At 64.8% G+C, this 16,870-nt stretch overlaps 3 protein-coding genes across 4 annotated transcripts in view; 1 reads left to right on the forward strand and 2 right to left on the reverse strand.

The window, feature by feature from the left end:
• The window catches only part of CHD5 (chromodomain helicase DNA binding protein 5), a 31,885-nt gene extending 24,601 nt beyond the window's left edge, over nt 1-7,284 (reverse strand). Inside the window, exons 1-4 of one of the 2 annotated variants that reach the window (XM_075520902.1) lie at nt 7,114-7,284; nt 5,580-5,710; nt 1,471-1,650; nt 527-645 (exon numbers count right to left, since the gene is read on the reverse strand). In XM_075520902.1, coding sequence (XP_075377017.1) covers nt 527-645; nt 1,471-1,650; nt 5,580-5,710; nt 7,114-7,177 — 494 coding nt within the window. In that variant the 5' untranslated portion in view covers nt 7,178-7,284. The remainder of the gene's footprint in view (nt 1-526; nt 646-1,470; nt 1,651-5,579; nt 5,711-7,113) is intronic. The other variant, XM_075520903.1, reaches the window with a different exon arrangement.
• A 150-nt stretch (nt 7,285-7,434) lies between these two features.
• RPL22 (ribosomal protein L22) lies at nt 7,435-10,247 on the reverse strand. Its single transcript, XM_075520528.1, has 4 exons — nt 10,096-10,247; nt 9,548-9,652; nt 8,634-8,758; nt 7,435-7,653 (listed from the first exon to the last, which is right to left on the reverse strand). The coding sequence occupies exons 1-4, from the start codon at nt 10,105-10,107 to the stop codon at nt 7,509-7,511; spliced, it is 387 nt and encodes a 128-aa protein (XP_075376643.1). The 5' UTR covers nt 10,108-10,247; the 3' UTR covers nt 7,435-7,508.
• A 537-nt stretch (nt 10,248-10,784) lies between these two features.
• Nucleotides 10,785-16,487, forward strand: RNF207 (ring finger protein 207). The gene is made up of 16 exons (XM_075520722.1): nt 10,785-11,857; nt 12,028-12,160; nt 12,260-12,404; nt 12,603-12,684; nt 12,754-12,829; nt 12,920-13,045; nt 13,213-13,259; nt 13,387-13,459; nt 13,536-13,604; nt 13,807-13,875; nt 13,985-14,106; nt 15,162-15,351; nt 15,437-15,622; nt 15,705-15,756; nt 15,848-15,965; nt 16,039-16,487. The coding sequence occupies exons 1-16, from the start codon at nt 11,667-11,669 to the stop codon at nt 16,367-16,369; spliced, it is 2,010 nt and encodes a 669-aa protein (XP_075376837.1). The 5' UTR covers nt 10,785-11,666; the 3' UTR covers nt 16,370-16,487.
• Nucleotides 16,488-16,870: the final 383 nt, after the last annotated feature.

A 16,870-nucleotide genomic window follows, 5' to 3' on the forward strand; every position in this document is an offset into this window, starting at 1 on the left:
AATGCTTCGCTGTGCATCTGCTCCTGCTCATGGTGTGCTGGTACTTCAGCCTAAGAAATGCACCAGTGGTGCACGCCTCTCAGCAGCAGGTTGCTGTGGCCCACTGGTAGCAGCTCCACTGGAAAGGTCGCAGAAACCAGAGCTTTCTTAAACAAGTAAACATACATAAAGGAGCACACTTAAACTTCCTCAGAGACTGCCTTTCCCTGAAATACCTGTTGTGTTTTGAACGCCTCGCAGTACAAGCAAAAAATTGTTACGGTTACTCAATTTTTCTCATGAAACTTTTCAAATAAGCGCACGGAAAAATGGGGTTTTGGAGAGAGAGAGAGAGGAGAAAGAACCTCTTCAGCTGTTTTCCAGTCAATCCTGCGATTAAGATGGAGTCCTGAGGACTGAGTCAGGCAGGGAGAAGCAACAAGGAGGTTGCGATGCAGAATTTACTTCACAACTTCACCCACTTGACTGAGCAACGCCCAAATCCCAACCGCTACCCAAGGCCCCATCCAGACCTACAGTTTCCTACCTGAGAAACTGGCTGAAAGCCTTGTAATTAGTCAGAGTATGATAATCTTCTTCTGAGAAAATGTAATCTACATCATCGAGGCCCCATTCTTCCATCAGCTGGGCTGAGCTCTTGGGCTCCTGCAGATTTACAGAGAGACATCATTAACGTAAACGACTGCGGCTCTGCAAACGGGCAGTGCAAGGCTGGGTCTGTCAGGTGCTCCGTATCAAACGCTCTCCCAAGTCAGTGACACGCAGGGATTTGTTTCTATGATTTAAAAAACAGAGCATGCACAAGTGCTTAATGAACTAATGCTTCACAGACTTCCAGGAAGCAAATTAACGTGGCATCGTCCAAATGCTCCCCATACCACGTAACACAACGCAAAGCCTTGGCTCCAAGAAACTCAATTTCTCTCTGCATGCAAGATAAACAACAGGGAAATACAACCTTTCCTCTCCCAGTCGTTCACCTGCAATCTCTTCCTCCCCAAACCCAGGACAAGCGTCTCATGAAACCCCCAGGCCACCTTCTCTAAGGATGAGCTGCTCTGCCACTCTGCCCTGGTGTTCAGAGCACAGATGCAATGAGTCTGTTACTGGTGGGATGTGGGCAGACTATCCAAGAAGGCAACCTGCCTCAGACTGAGAAGCTGCCGTTTGTCAGAAGATCCAAGCTACCTGACTAGGCCTCCGACCTCAAAGTAAAACACACTGGCTTCATCACCACGAAAGGTCCCGTGAGGACTTGTGAGCGCACATCACCACGTGGCTAAATCCCAGCCCGCCGGGGAGCGCTTTGCTTATGCTGCCGTGCTTTATACAAAGTGAAATTATTCACCAGCACAAGGTGAATGGCCAGAAAACATGGCTCAGCTCTGAACACGGTGACTTGCAGGGATCTGGCCACACCCTGAGGTCTCACGCTCTAGCACCAGCTCAGGGTAAAGGAATCTTTGGTACCTTTAGACCTCCATCCTCGTTGTCATCTTCCTCTTCATCCTTCTTCTTCCGTTTTGGTTTTTTCTCCTTCTTGTCCTTCAGTTTTTTCTTCTTCTTTTTGTTGGGGGAATAGTCACTCCCTTCGCTCTCAGATTTCTCCTCCATCTCCTCTTCATTGTCTGACATTTCATCATTGCTCCCCTAAACAGAAAGCGACAGTGGAGAAAGAGCAGGGCCTGCCCCCGCTCTGCTATCCTCCAGCAAACCCTCCCAGCCAGCACCAAGCAACTGCTGTCACCAGCCAAAGTCAACCCTCCCTCGAATAACCCTGCCGTTACACCGAGGGGCTGGGGGAAAACACCACGAAAATCAGATCTGGGAACGGCAAGAAGCACCTGACCACAGGAGAGACAGACAGAAAGAAATCCTTGGTTTATCTGGAACTGCTTCTTTGGGCAGTTCTGTGATCCCCAGCCAACCTTCTGCCCCAGGTCCCCACCTGCAAATGGAGCCATTCCCTCTCCCCATTCCAGGAGCACTATAAACACATCTGCTCACACAAGGCAACCCACGCCCTCTGGAAGCACCAGAAAAAAGAGAAGGTCATGCAATACGGATAAAACTGTATTTTGGAAAAGCTTGTCCAGGCCGAGGTATATGGAATGGAACCTTTACGCTTTTGCCTCAAGACTTGTTCACCGAGCGGGGCAAGAGGAGCAACGCTGAGCCACAGCCGTGCAGACGGATGCCTGCTCTGCCCCCACATTGTAACGCGCTCCTCTGAAAGAGCCCAGACGCTGCAATGCCACAGCGTTCAGGTACCGTTCCGGTGAGCGGTGGTATAAACAGAAAGCCAGGAGACAGCAAGCCAAGTAAGCGAATGTGCGCATTAAAAATAGCTGTGTAGTACACCAAAGAGCAAGTCCTCCAAGAGGCAGCTAACTGCTCTGCTAAAAGACCCTAAATTTTCAGACAGGCAACATTTAGACAATGTTTTTAATTGCTATGACACAGGTAACATATGATGTTCCGTCTTGTGTTTACTTATGGCTTTACATAAATAAAATCGCATTCTTCTACCGCAGTGTGAACGGCTAAGAAGCTAAAGGAAAGGAAGAGAAGATCTCTTTAGTCGCGTGCAATCTTTTAGCTCACCGGACAGATATTGTGCTAGGGTTTTGCTTTGTTTCTGTTTTCTTTTTCTGCCCAGCTGGGCACTACGTGCTGCAGTAGAACTGTGTGACTACAGGAGGGTTTCAGCTGTCACACGAACAAAGCAGTCCTGGTGGATGCGCAGAGGTCTGAAAGGGGCAGGAGCGCAGAGCAAGGCAGGTGAGCCTGGCTGAACGCACTCGCTTTCAGAGACAGGCAGCCACACGAAACCTCCCATCTCCAGAGGAGACTTGGTCACACACCGCTTCAGCAGCAAGGCGAGCCAACCGCTGCAGGAAGGCCTGGGCCCTGCTGGGTGGCCGACGGACGATCTCCGCTTCCCCGCAGCCAGCAGGGACCAGGCTCAGACAGCTACACCGCGCTGGGGAGAGCTAGAGCGGAGACGGTTCAGGTGGAATTTAGGTTTCTTTCTGGGAGAGAGACCGTGACCCGCTGCACAACTCTGACAGCAACCACGTTACCATCCTAAGGACCACCACCGCCTGCGGGGCGGAGCACCGGGTCCCCAGAGAGCCTGCGAGAGGATGGATGCCTGCGTCGGGGCATCCCTCCGGCCCACCCGGAGCGCTCCGGACCTGCACGGCAGAGCCCTCACGCCGGCGTGCGGAGCAGCACAAGAGCTCGACGGTGGGGCTCGGCACCATGGGGAGGGCTCGGCCCTGCCGGCCCGAGTGCGCCCCGCCGCCACCCAACAGCGGGAGCGTATCTAACGCCCCAAGCCGAGGGCTGCCGAAGCGCGCTTTCGCTCGGCGGCCATTACGGAGTTCTGCTCCTTCTCGGTTCAGAACAAGCGGAGCCTTTCCTCTAGCGGGGTTATAAACAGTTGTAATTTGGCACGGAATAATTGGTTGCCATGGTAACTGCTGCAGTACAGGTTGAAATTCCCCCTCTCCGCTCCCTTCTCTGACAAGGACCTTCATCTCCATACGCTGAGGTTCAAACCGCAGCCTGGTTATTTTATGCAGATTTTTCTGGGGGTTTGCAGAATCAATTCCTGCACCGGGGCTTCCGTCAGCATCGCCGCAAACTGAACGAGCTCCACTGCGGCTGACGCAAGCGAATTCCTGCACAAGTGCAGCGTGGCGGCCCTCCTGCCCCGCACTCCAATGACAAAACCATGGGGAATGACAGGGTGTCCGTCAGTCATGGTGTAGGCGCTGGCCCCATGTCACAGGCTTGCACCTCGCTCCCACCTGCCTCTAGCAGGGGGAAGTCCACTTACCCCCCAAAACTCTGGAGTTTAGGAAAAGGAAGCCCCATTCAGGGTCCCCCTATCTTTACCTCCTCATCCCAAAGGCAGCCTGGCTGCTGCTCGGTGCCTACCAACAGCTACGGCACCAGCTTCTCCCTGGCTTCGATGGATGAGGGAACAGCCTTCCACAGGCGGAACCGAGGTTGGTTAACACTGCCCACACAAGGCATTAATTAAAAAAGCAAGCGCACTCAACGTTCAGCCTGTTATCTTCTCCCCGCCCCCGGTAAGGCAGCAGTCAGACTCGGCACGAGCTGCACACGTTGCTACTGGGCTCAGGCAGGCCGGCACTGACAGAAAATGAACAGAGGTGAAAATACCACGGGGTTTTATTTTATCCCCCCCCCCCGAAAAGCAGCATAGGAAAAAAATGCATCCAACGATGGAAGAGGCACAGGGAAGCAGAGGGCCTGAGCCAGCTTTGTGTGGTATCTGCAGAAAGAGAAGAACATCACCATGGCCACGAAGGAAAAAAGCTTCCTCTGATGGAATCAGCTTTCTTTAAATCAGCAGCTCATCATGTTCCCATCAGCAGCAAAGGCACTTTAATGCGCTACCTCGTCCAGCCAATCTGTTTTACAAATCCCACAGGGAACGGCTGGAGGAGGGGATGACTGGAGAAGATCAGCATCTCAGCCCTGGTTTGGCACGGGAAGGGGTGGGGATGCGTCTAGTTGTGCTAGATGAGTGACTTCTCCCCAGCCGCAGCGTCACCAGGGAAGGAAGGGGGCTGAAGAACCTCCGCTGTTCACCCATCCCTCCCAGCAGCCTATTGGCATTTAGTCAGCGAAAGGGCCAGCGCACAACATGTCTGCTCCCGTCCTCGCGTCCAGTGCTGCCCGGGGACGGGAGAGCGAGAAGCAGAGCCTGCACGGTCCAATGCGGCAGTGAGCCCAGCTCCGGGACCGCACCGTGTCCGAGCCGGGTGCCCCGGCAGAGCACAGGCAGCACCGGTCAGCCTTCCCAACCGGAGACCGGACCCCCAGCGCAGCCTTGGGAAGGCCGGATCCTCAAGGACACAACGCCTCATCTTTGTTTTCTTACAGAAGGCCCAACAGCCCTTCCGTGTGCCAAATCCTAGAAGCCCCTACGCTGTCTCGCTTGTAAAATGCCCTGGATGAGCGCGGCTGACACCAACATCTGCAGAAGCCTCCAAGCCCTGCCCCGGTCGCACCCCCAACGCGGCAGCTTCCATCTCCCTCCTCTGAAACACGAACCCCAGACGCTGCATCGGTACAGGACGTGCCAGAAAGATTTACTGCCTGCCCCCGGAGACAACGGCAGGAGGTGCTGCACTGCAGCGCGGGCGGGAGGGCTTCAACAAACGGGGACGGACGGTACCATCGCACACACCAACATACGCGCCACAGCCGAGCCCCTCCCAAGGGGACGGGCAGCAGCATCGCTGCCAGAAGGCACGGTGGCCACTTCTCCCCAAAGCTGCTTTCCAGAGACCACTCGTAGGGCAGATTTCCACCCCACAGCATCCGAGCTGGACAAGAACCGCTCTCGCCCTGGCTCTGGGCCACCTCCCAGAGCCAGGAGAGCACCTGCTTGGCAAGGGAACACCCCGATAATGCCCCCCCTTTCCATCCACAGACACCCAAGAGGTGCTTGCCAGCAGCCACCAGCACCCTGAGCAGCCTGCCTCTGCGCCACGGCTGAGAGGAGCCCCACAGCCCAGCGTGAGAGCATGCAGCGTTACCTCCTTCTTCCTCCTCTTGATTTTGGCAGCCTTGCTGTCTTTCAGCTTCTTGGATTTCTTTTTTTTCTGCACAGCAACTTGCTCTTCTGCGAAAAACTCATCCAGTCCTTCCAGCACCCCATCATCTTCTTCTGGGGACAAAAGGGACAGCTCACACGGACGGACTGCACAGGCACACAGGACACCACGTTCGTGTTTATCCCTCTCAGAGGAGCACACCCAAGCAGCAGCATCAGGCCGCGAGACATGGAGCTCCACGGCCTCTCCAGGAGACCCTCGCCCCAGCAGCTGATCCGCTGCTGCCCCTCGAGGGAGCCCTGGCAGAGCCCTGCCCGGCAGCGCCTGCCCCGGCACTCCTCGTGCCCAGCTCCTCGCTGCCACTCGCACACAAACACCCGAGGATGTGGCAGCCTGCGTTTCGCTCTCAGGAGATGGGCGCACAGGGAAGCCCCGTGCGCTGCCTGCTCTTCCCGATCTGGGTCCGTGGGTAATTAGGGAGCATTAGACTTTTACCTTTCGGATCTCCAAGTAGAGCCCATTAAAACGGAGTCAACGGAAGGCGAACGAGGCAGAGGAAGGCCTCGGGTGGAAGACGGGTGCCACGGCTCACAGGAGCTTGTTCTGCTGCAGCTCCACTCTCAGGGAGCGCCACAGGCACCCAGCCAGGCTGCATACGCCAGCCCCAGGACCCCGGCCCAGGCAGAGGCACCAATCCCAGCACAGGCTCTCACCTTCCCGTCACCGTTACCTCCCCAAACCCAGCACTCGCCAGCCAGTCCCAGCATCCCCTCCAGTCTTTGTATTTCTTTAAGGCCTACGTCAGTATTTTTATTTTTAATTTCTTGAGCTGATACAGTAATAACGCTCCAGAGTCGCTGGGACATACCTCTGGTTTGACTTCACGCCGTGCCGGTTTCGGCTCCAGCAAGGCAGGCGCCAGAGCTCCACCGAATTCATCGGGAAGGGCGGGAGCCGGGCAGTGCCGGGAGCCCACCCCCGGCGGGACCAGCCCTGCTCCCCTGCCCCGCGCGGAGCCCCGGGCCCGCCGGAGAAGGGGGGGCTGGAAAAGCCCCTCGGCCCAACCCGCTGTGCTCTGAGCGCGGGGCGGCACCGCCTCTCGGGGCTGCGGGGGGGCACCCGCCGGGGTCCCGGGCCGCTCCCAGAGGAAGCCGCGGCAGCCCGGGGTGCCGGGAGCGCAGCCCGGTGCTCCAGCCGGAGGCAGAGCCGCCCTGAGGCGGGCCCGCCGGCGGGAAGGGCCGGCACGGCCCGGGGACAAGCCCCGGGCCTCGGAGAGCCGCCAGCTCCGGCCGCCGCGCCCGGGCACACCCCCCCTCGCCGGGGCCGCCGCAAAGGCGCCGCCGCCCGCCCGTGAGGCGCAGGGATAACGGGGCTGAGCTGGAGGAGCAGCGCCCAGCGGAGACCGCCCCGGGGCCGGGCCGGGAGGGCGAGGCCGGCCGCCCCCGGCCGGGCCGCGCCTCAGGGGAGACCCCGCCGCCGCGCCCCCGGCCCGCCGGCTCCCCCGCCCGCCGCCTACCCGAGACGTCCTCCTCGTTCTCCGCGTCGTCCAGCAGCTCCCGGCCGGCCGCCGGGCCCCGCATGCCGGGCGGCGGCAGCGGCCCCGCGCCGGGGCCGAGCGGCGGGGCCGAGCGGCGGGCGCTGCCGCTCCGCGCCAAGATGGCGGCCGCCACGCCCACCCCGTGACGCGCGCCCGCCTCACGCGCCGCGCCCCCAGCCCCGCCCCTCCCGCCCCAGCCCCGCCCCCAGCCCCCTCCCCTCCCCGGCGCTCCCCGAAAAGCCCCGAATCCCCCCCCAAATCAGCCCTCCGGGGCCCGGCAGCCGCCAGCGGAGCGCGGGGTATCAACAACTCTCCCCGCCGTTTATTCCAGGAAAGCAAAACTGTACAAAATGGCTGCCGGGCGGCGGGCCGGCTCAATCCTCCTCCTCCTCCTCCTCCTCGTCCTGGTTGATCTGGAAGTAGCGCAGCTCGTAGCTCTCCTTGCTGTTGGCCACCACGCGCAGCCAGTCGCGAAGGTTGTTCTTCTTCAGGTACTTCTTGGTCAGGTACTTCAGGTACCTGCGGGGAGAAGCGTGGCTTGAAAGCAGTTCCGCGCCCCCAAATCTGCAGCCTTTCTCCGGCGGCACCTCTCGCCCCCCGCGAGCCCCCGCACGGCGCTTTCGGCAAACACAAATCTCCGTTCCCGCGGGCTTCCACCTCCACCGGGAGCAACGCGTCCCATCAGGCACGTCCCGGCAAAGCTTCTGCCAGGAAACACCACCACCGGAGGAATCGCACCGGCACCCCGGCGACACGGAGCCTGGGGAATTACTTTCCTCCCCTCGCCCTCCAAGGCTGCGACCACACGCTGTATTTCCACGCCACCGGTTCAACGCACCACAGGGAATCTCCGCTCGGACGGCAGCTAACGCTGCCGGCTCCCGCCGCAGCCGCAGGGACGGGTGTGGCACCGACACAGAGAAACCACATCAGCCGAAACACGGATGCTTACAGGGCAGGACACTGCCCCAACGCCACACACAGTTTTCCTCTTCCCACCGCTTTAGACCTCCGGCTGCCTCACCGTGCCGCCTCTGCCGCGGCAAGAACCACGTTTATCGAAGCCAGACAAAGGACAGCAGCCCCGAGAAGCAGGCAGCGGGCAGGAGCCCAGCAGCACGAGGAGCGGAAGAGCTCGGCTGCAGACCAACCCCTCAGCCCCGCACTTGGCACCCTTTCGGCTGCGCGTCCTCCCCGGCCGCCCACCCCACCGGCCCTCCCAGCAGGAACATCGACCACGCGTCTCTCTCAAACATCATTCGGGAACAGGCAGCCACCGCACCGAGCGTCACGCGGCGTTTAACTGAGAGCCTTGGCACGACTCCTGCACCGAGACATCTCTTCGCTACTGGACCCTCCTGCCAGCCAGGCTCCCGTCTGAACACCAGCGATCCCCTGCCGAGGGCTCACTGCTGCCGGCAGTGACCGACCGTGGCTCCGGGTGCTGGCAGCAGCCTCGTGGCAGCGACCGGCACTGCCGGGCTGCCTCACCGCCTCACCTCTTTGAGAACGGGACCTCTGACGTGACCGTGATCTTGCTCTTGCTCCTCTCGATGGTCACCACGCCCCCGCCCAGGTTTCCCGCTTTGCCGTTCACCTTGATCCTTTCCTGCAGGAACTGCTCCTGCAAGAGAGGAACGCCGCTTAGCCGGGGCCACCAGCTCCTGCCAGACAAGGCCTCCCCAGCTCGCCTGCACCCAGAACTTTTTGTTAGAGCTGGGGAAGAAAGAGAAGTGCCGTTATGTCCAGGGGAAGCAGAGGAAAGCCACCCTCCTGCAGGCCGGGAGGCTCCGAGCCTGCCAGCACCTTCCACAACTAGCCCGACCAGCCCGTTCAGACCTGCGCATCAGTGAGGTTCTCAAGTCCGAATGCACCGGATTAGCGAGGCAGGGACACGTTTCCTGCCTTCCGAGGGGACAGCCAGCGAAGTCACAGCTGGGTTAGGACCCTCCGAGGACACCTCAGCCACAGCCCTGCGCTTCCAAGCCGTACTCGAGCACAGTTTGAATGAAAACAGGTTCATCAGACAGCGCTGAAACACAGCGTGCTCCGCCCTCACCATTCCTCACACCGTAACAGAAAACTCACCCCACGAGGGGTGAACGCTAATACTGTTTGACACGTAGAGAAAATGCTCGTGCTTTAACTACAAAGTGTTTGAAAACAATAAACATCGCATGGCCTCCAGCACCACCCAGGCTCCCTTTGTCTGCGGGGTGTTTCCCAGCGCTGCAGACTTTCACGCTGTGCCGCGGTGAGGGGCAGAAACAGCGAGCAGGGGCGGCGGGGGCTGCCGGGGCCGTGCTCGCCAGCATGCTGTTGGGAGCGGAGCCAGCAGCCCCCCCGAAAGGCCCGGCAGGGCAGCAGGGCCGTCACGTCTGCCCCCGGGGCGGCAGGGAGGCCCCGCACTCACAAAGTTGGCGGCGTCCATGATGCCATCCTCCACGGGGTGGGTGCAGTCCAGGGTGAACTTCAACACTTGCTTCTTTTTTTTGCCACCTTTCGCTGCGGGCTTCTTCTGCAGCGGGGGGGGGGGGGGAAGAGAGAGCCGTGAGAGATCGGCTCCAGGCAACGGCCCGGGGGCAGCGGGGAGGAGGGAGGGGGCCAGACCGAGCTCCGGGCCGCAGGCAAGGGGACCGGCCCGGGCTCCGGGCTGGGGGGAGAGGAAAGGGGCCCGGGCCAGGATTCGGGCCGGGGGCAGCGGGGAGAGGGAAGGGTCCCCACGGCCGCCCGCCCCCCCGAGCCGCACGCCCGGCGCTTGGCGGGCTGGGCCCGGAGGAGGCGGAGGCCCGGGCCCAGGCCCGGCCCCATGCGCCGGCCCGGGCCGCGCCGGAGGGGAACGCGCCGGAGGGGAACGCGCCGGGGCAGACGGGGCCGGGGGGAGGCGGAGGCCCGGCAGGCCCCGCGCGGGGAGGGCAGGGGGGGGGCCGGCCCGGCCGCCCGCCGCCGGCGGAGACTCACCACAGGCGCCATGGCGGCTCCAGCGAAGGGGCAAAAAGGGAGGGCCGCGCCGCGCGCGTGCGCGGAAGCGGCCTCGGGCGGCCACGGCGCATGCGCCGTGCGCCGCACCGCCTGCGCCCACGCTGCCGCCGGGCCGCGCGCAGGCCGCCGCGCGCCGCGCGCCGCGCGCAGGCTGCCCTAGCCAAGCGCTGAGAGCATCGATGGCTTCCGGCCCCTCCCACGCACGCCTCTAGCCGCGCCGCCAGCGCATAGTGCTGCCTGGCTGGGCGGTGCACGCGCGGGGCGGGCAGCGCGGGGGCGGGGCCGGGGCGCTGGGGCGGGGCTCTGGGCTGTGGGAGGGGTTTCGGGGCGGGGCTTCTGATTTGGGCGGGGCCGGGCAGAAAGGGGCGGGGCCGGGCGGCAGCGGCCGGCGGGGAATCGGGGTCCGGGGATCGGGACCCGGGGATCGGGACCCGGGGATCGGGACCCGGGGATCGGTCCGACAGGGACTGGGCGGCCGGGCCCTCTCTGGAGCAGAGCGCACCCCGGTGCCGGGGTGCCACGCATGTCCCTGCAGCGCGGCCACTGCCCGCGGGAGCAGCCCTGCGCCCCAGGCTGCCGCGCTGCCCGCGGGGTGACCCCCCGCACCCCGGGCGCCCGCGGGGTGCACACGTCCCCGCACCCGGTCACCGCCCGCGGGGGAACCCCCTGCCCCCCAGGCCGCCGCGCCGCCCGCGGGGTGCACCCCCACGCCCCGGGGGCCGTCACCGGGCCGCACGGGTGCCCACGTCCCCGCAGCCCGGGCGCGCCTCGGGGCCACGCGGTCCCGCGTCCCCACACCCCGAGGGCCGTCCCCGCCGCAGGGTGCCGGGGAGCGCACGGGGCTATTTTTGGGCCGTGGCGTGGCAGCCGCCCGGCGGTGCCAGGGGCCTCGCGTCACGGGGGCAGCCGGGCCCGGCCGCCTCGGATCGCCCTCATTCCAGCCGGCACCCGGGGAGCAGCGGCGCGGCGCGGCTCGGCTCGGCGCGGCTGATCCCCCGGCTTACAGACGGGGAGAGGTAAAGCCTTCGCCCGGCCGCGGTGCCCCCCGTGACGGGGACCGGGGGCTCCCCAGCATGTGGGGCAGCTGGCTGCCTTCGCTGCGGGGCTGCCATGGTAGGGGACATCCTAGGACAGGGGACGCCCCATCGCGGGGGATGCTCCCTCCCGGGGGACACCCAGTCCTGGGGCATCCCCCACCCCTGTTCTGGGGGACGCTCTGCTGCAGGGGATGCTCCTTTGCAGAGGACACCCCACCCCGGGGTGACACCCCACCCCAGGGGATGCTCCCGCTCTGGGGACGCCCCGCTGCGGGGGCCATCCCACCCGGCCCTGCCGCCCCCAGCCCGCAGTGCCGGGGGAAAGGGGCGCGTTCGGGGCAGCCTCGTGCCACGCTGCTCATAACCTAAAAATAGGCCGCAGCTCGCAGGCCCCGGGGGCCAGGATTTGTCCTTTCCGCAGCGGCCACGGTGCTTGCGCGAAGCGGTGCCACACGGGGCCCCCCGGGCACAGGGGGTGAAGCGGGGTGCGGGGGGCCGCTCTCTGCCCCGCAGATGGCCGGCAGCATCTTCTCCCCACTGGGGAGCTGCTCGGAGCTGGAGAAGGCCAACTGCCACCCGCTGGTCTGCCTGCTCTGCCACGAGCCCTACCAGCACCCCTGCCTGCTCGACTGCTACCACAACTTCTGCGCCAGCTGCCTGCGGGGCCGCGCCAGCGATGGCCGCCTGCGCTGCCCGCTCTGCGGGTAAGGGACGGACCCTGCCCGGGGGGCCGCCGGGACCAGGGCACGCAGCCGGCAGCCTCTCGTGGCACTGCTCCCGCTGTCCCCAAAGCTGCCCCAGCCTGCCCTGGGCAGGTGTCCCCATCCTTATCGCCATCCCCATCCCTGTCCATATCCCCATCCCATCCCCACAGGCACCCCTCGGTGGTGAGGGGGGGCACGGGGCTGCCCCCCGTGGACCGGCTCCTGCAGTTCCTGGTGGACAGCTCGGCCGACGGCGAGGAGGACGTGCAGTGCGCCAACTGCGACCGGCACTGCGCCAAGGCGGTGAGGGCAGCGGGGCGGGCAGGCGGGGCGGGCAGGGGACCCCCGCCCGGGCCATGCCTGCCGCCAGCCGCCCCCCCCCCCCCCCCGCCACCCGCACAGGAGCTGGACACCATGTACTTCTGCAACACCTGTGGGCAGCCCCTCTGCGCCCCATGCCGCGAGGAGACCCACCGCGCCAAGATGTTCGCCCGCCACGAGATCGTCTCCCTCTCCAAGCGCACCAAGGACATCCACAAGAAGTGCCGTGAGTGCCATGCCGCACCATGCCATGCCATGCCAGGCGGTACTGTGCTGTGCTGCAGGATGCTGTGCCATGCTGCACCGTGCCGTGCTGCACCGCGCCCTGCCATGCCAGGCTGCACTGTACTGCGCCATGCCGTGCTGCACCACGTTGTGCTGCACCACGCCGTGCCAGGCTGCCTGACACCCCTGTCCCTTGCAGCGCTGCACGAGGAGCCCTACATCATGTTCTCCACCGAGAAGAAGTCCATGCTCTGCATCAACTGCTTCAGGGACATGCAGGGGTGAGCAGCCCCGCCCCACGCCTGCCCCGCGCCCCGTCCCGTCCCGTGCCCTGACACCCGTGCCCACAGGGAGAGTCGGGCACACTGCATCGACATCGAGACGGCGTACATGCAGGGCTGCCAGCGGCTGGACCAGGCAGTGATGGTGGGCAGGGGCCGGCGGGTCCTGGGGGGGGGGGGCACGGGGGTGCGGTGCTGCCCGCAGCGCCGTAGCCACCCTGCCGCCCCCGGGCAGGCCGTGAAGGAGCTGCAGACCTCCACGCGCGAGGCCATCGTCCTCCTCAAGGCCATGATCGAGGAGGTGCGCAACAGTGCCAGCGAGGAGGAGGCGGCCATCAACTCCCTCTTCAGCCGCATGCAGGTGCGGGGCAACCAGCCGCATATCGTGCCCTGCACCCATGGGTGCCCGATGCGCAGGCACGGCATAGCTGGGGCAGCGGGAGGGGACCGGGGTGGCCGTGGGACACAGGTGGCCATGGGACAGACACACAGCAGCCACAGGACACAAGGCAGCCATGCCATTTGCAGGAGCAGCTCTCCGAGAGGAAGAAGACACTCCTGAAAGCCGTGCAGAGGTGAGGGGCCACGGGCTGAGCCCTTTCCCGGGGATGTCCCCCCCCGCCAGGGCATGTTGGGGTGCCCTGGGGCCAGTCGGCTCCCCGGTGCCCCAGAAAGGCTGTGCCTTGCCTCGCTCTGCTGCAGCCAACACGAGGAGAAGGAGAAGGCGTTCAAGGAGCAGCTCGCCCACCTCGCCTCCCTGCTGCCCACCCTGCAGGTAGGGCCCTGGGCCGGGCAGGGGCCAGGCTGCCACGGCCCCGAGGGGTGCCCGCAGTGACAGCCCCCGTGCACAGGTCCACCTGGTGACCTGCTCGGCCTTCCTGAGCTCCGCCAACAAAGCCGAGTTCCTGGATCTGGGCTACGTGAGTGGTGCCAGCGCTGCGGGGTGGCCGGTGCACGCTGCCGCGGTGCCACGGGGTGGCTGATGGACCCTGCCAACCTGCCATGGGGCGGCTGGAGCATCCCACCGCGGTGCCACGGGCTGTCCGGTGCACCCTGCAGCGGTGCCGGGCTCGCGGGCAGGGTGCCAGGCACCCCTCACCGCACCTTGCCGCTGCCTTTCAGCAACTGATGGAGAGGCTGCAGAGGATCGTCAAGCTGCCACACCGCCTGCGGCCAGCCCAGACCAGCAAGGTAGAGCCCTGCCGCCCACACGGGGCCGAGCCCCGGCCCGCAGCGCCCCGCGGGCAGCCGTGGCTGCCAGCGCTGCCCCAGCCGCGCTCGCCCCCGTCTCGCCCCCCAGATCAACAGCGAGTACCGGGCAGAGTTTGCCCGCTGCCTGGAGCCCCTGCTGATGCTCAGCCCCCGCCGCTCCGTGGTGGGCAGCGCCGGCGGAATCTGTCCTGGCATCGCCGGCACAAACATGTGAGGTGCTGGGATCGCACCCAGAGCCGGGGTGCATCCTGCCACGCGTGCCACGCGTCCCCTTGGGCATCCCGCTGGGCCCCCCGCCACGCCAAGCTTGCCCCCACTGCTGCCCTTGAGCCTGTCACCTTGGCGGTGGCGTGGGGACAGCGCAGAGCACAGCTGCGCTGACAAAGGACAGGCGCGGGGGCTTCAAGTGACACTTCTGGGAAGCGGGGCGGGCGGGCAGCAGGGCTGGCAGCAGGGTGCCCGGGTGAGCCTGCACCCTGCTCCCCAGCCCGGCCCCCTGCCACGGTCCCCAGAGGGCTCTGCCCCCGCTGCCACGCCAGGGCCAGCTCCCGCTCGCCCGCACGCCCGCGGCGCCGCAGCCTCTTTGCCGACCACTATTTTTATCAGAATTTCAGAGAAGTGCCGGGCCGTTCCTCGCCCGGGATATATTTAGGCCCATTGATGTCACAGCAGCGCTGGCCCTGCCAGGCGCTCCCGGCCGGAGAGGACAAACAGGCGCTGCCGCCCCATGGGGACCGCTCCTCGTGCCCGGCCGGGCTCGGCACCGCGGGGTGGCTGAGCTGCCGGGGACTGCTGGCCCTGGCACAGGCAGGGGGAGCGCGGCACTGCACGGTAGGACTGATGGCGGTGGGGCAGCAAAGCCAGGGTGGTGGGCAGCGCAGGGAGGCTGCGGGATGGGGGGAGATGCAGGCACGGTGGTGCCCACCAAGGGGGCAGGAGATGCCAGCGGCGAGGGAGCCAGCCGCATCCTGCCCTTCAGAAACTGGAGCGTGCCAAGCTCGGCTCCCGCCTTCTCCCTGCCACAGCCGGTCCTGAAGCTGTGGGCATCGGGAGAGCAGCCCGTGAAAAGCTGACTTTCACGGCAGCGTAAGGCACCTCCGACTGACCCTGCGTGCTCGGGCGAGGGAAGAGACACGCGGGGCTGGCGTGTTCCCCAGGCACCCCGGGGGCGAGGGGCGGCAGGGCTGAGCCGGCAGCGCGGCCCCCGGCACCTCGCCCCCGCCGCTGCTCGCCTGCAGCGTGCCGCTGTCACCCCCTCCGCGCAGGCTCCCTGGCGGCCAATGCTCCAAGACCCTCATGGTGCCCGGCTGCCCCCCCGCCGGCGATAAAATGTCCGCTGGCCCCATGGTGCGGAAGCCGACGATGCACCGGTACATCAGCACCAAGGTCCTGCTGGCCGAGGGGCGCGAGACCCCCTTTGCCGAGCACTGCCGCAACTACGAGAACACCTACCGGGTAGGGAGCGCGGGTCGGGACGGGACGGGGTGGGACGGGACGGGAGGGTGCTGCTTATGTGGCAGTTGCCCCCGGGCCCCCGCAGATGCTGCAGACGGAGATCCAGGGCCTGAAGGACCAGGTGCAGGAGCTGCACCGCGACCTCACCAAGCACCACTCGCTCATCAAGACGGAGATCATGAGCGAGATCCTGCAGAAGTCCCTGCAGATGGACGTGCAGATCGCGGCTCACTACTCCGCCGTGGAGATGATGCGCAGCGTCTTCGAGGAGGTACGGCTGGCGCGTCCTGGCAGAGCAGCGTCCCTCCGCACCGTACCGCGGCACACTGCCCGGCTCCCTCTCCCCTTTCCAGGTCTGGGAGGAGACGTACCAGCGGGTGGCAAACGAGCAGGAGATCTACGAAGGTACCGGCGACCCCGCTCCCCTGGCCCCGAACCCTCCGTGCCCGCTCCAGGGGGGCAGCCGTGGCCGCAGCCCGCTCCTCTCGCCCCCCAGCCCAGCTCCACGACCTGCTGCAGCTGCGGCAGGAGAACAGCTGCCTGACCACCATCACCAAGCAGATCGCGCCCTACGTCCGCTCCATTGCCAAGGTGAAGGAGCGGCTGGAGCCCAGGTGAGGGGCGTGGGGGTGGCTTTTGGGGCCGGGGGGGGGGACCCAGCCGTGGCTCACGCCCCTCCCTCCACAGGCTGCAGGAGCCCCGGGAGCCCAAGGAGGAACAGGCGCAGATGCTGCTCAAGATCTGCGACGACAGCGAAGCGGCGCCAAGGCAGGTGACGGCGAGCACCGGGGTGCCGAGTTCCCCCTCTTTCCCGGCTGCTGACCCTGCTGAGGTGCCGTGCCTTCCCTTCCCCAGGGATGCCTCGCCCGGCGGCAAGGAGCGGGCTCTGGCCAGCTCTGGGGAGGGCTGCACGCCCGGCGGCACCCCCGGAGACCCCTCCCCAAAAAGCAAAGACTGCTGCAGGGGACAGCAGAGAAGCGGGGCTGAGAACGCTGCCCGGAAAGAGCCTGCACCATAGAGCCCGACACCGAGCGAGTCCGCGGAGCCGCTCGGCGCTCGCTGCACAAAAGCCATGCCCCGGTTGTCGACCGGCTCCTCTCACCTTGTGCCATGAGCGAAGGCAGAAAAACACGACCCAGGCGCGCAGCGTCTGCAGTGTATCAAAAGCCTGCCTTAGGGCGACTTTGTTCGTCTGAAAAAATAATTCTTTATGCTCTCCCTCTCGTGTGTTAGAAGTGAAATAAATGGGCGCAAGCGTACATGTCTGCTTGGTTCTGCAGCTCTGGACAAAGCGGGCCTGCCAGCTCGGGGTGTCCAGCTGCTCTTAAAACCACAACGTTTGCAAACATGGGGAATAAAAGACAAACAAAAAAACCCCTTGGCATAGGGTGGAGCCAGGAGCTCACTGCAGGGTCTCACAGAGCCTCCTGCAAACTGCCGACCGGCAGCAGAGGCAAAAACGCAGGCAGGGCACTAGAAAGAGGCACTCTGCTCCTTGTGCATCTGTGCCATTTAAAAA

The sequence above is a fragment of the Mycteria americana genome, chromosome 18, assembly GCF_035582795.1.
Source record: "Mycteria americana isolate JAX WOST 10 ecotype Jacksonville Zoo and Gardens chromosome 18, USCA_MyAme_1.0, whole genome shotgun sequence".
Lineage (NCBI taxonomy): Eukaryota > Metazoa > Chordata > Aves > Ciconiiformes > Ciconiidae > Mycteria > Mycteria americana.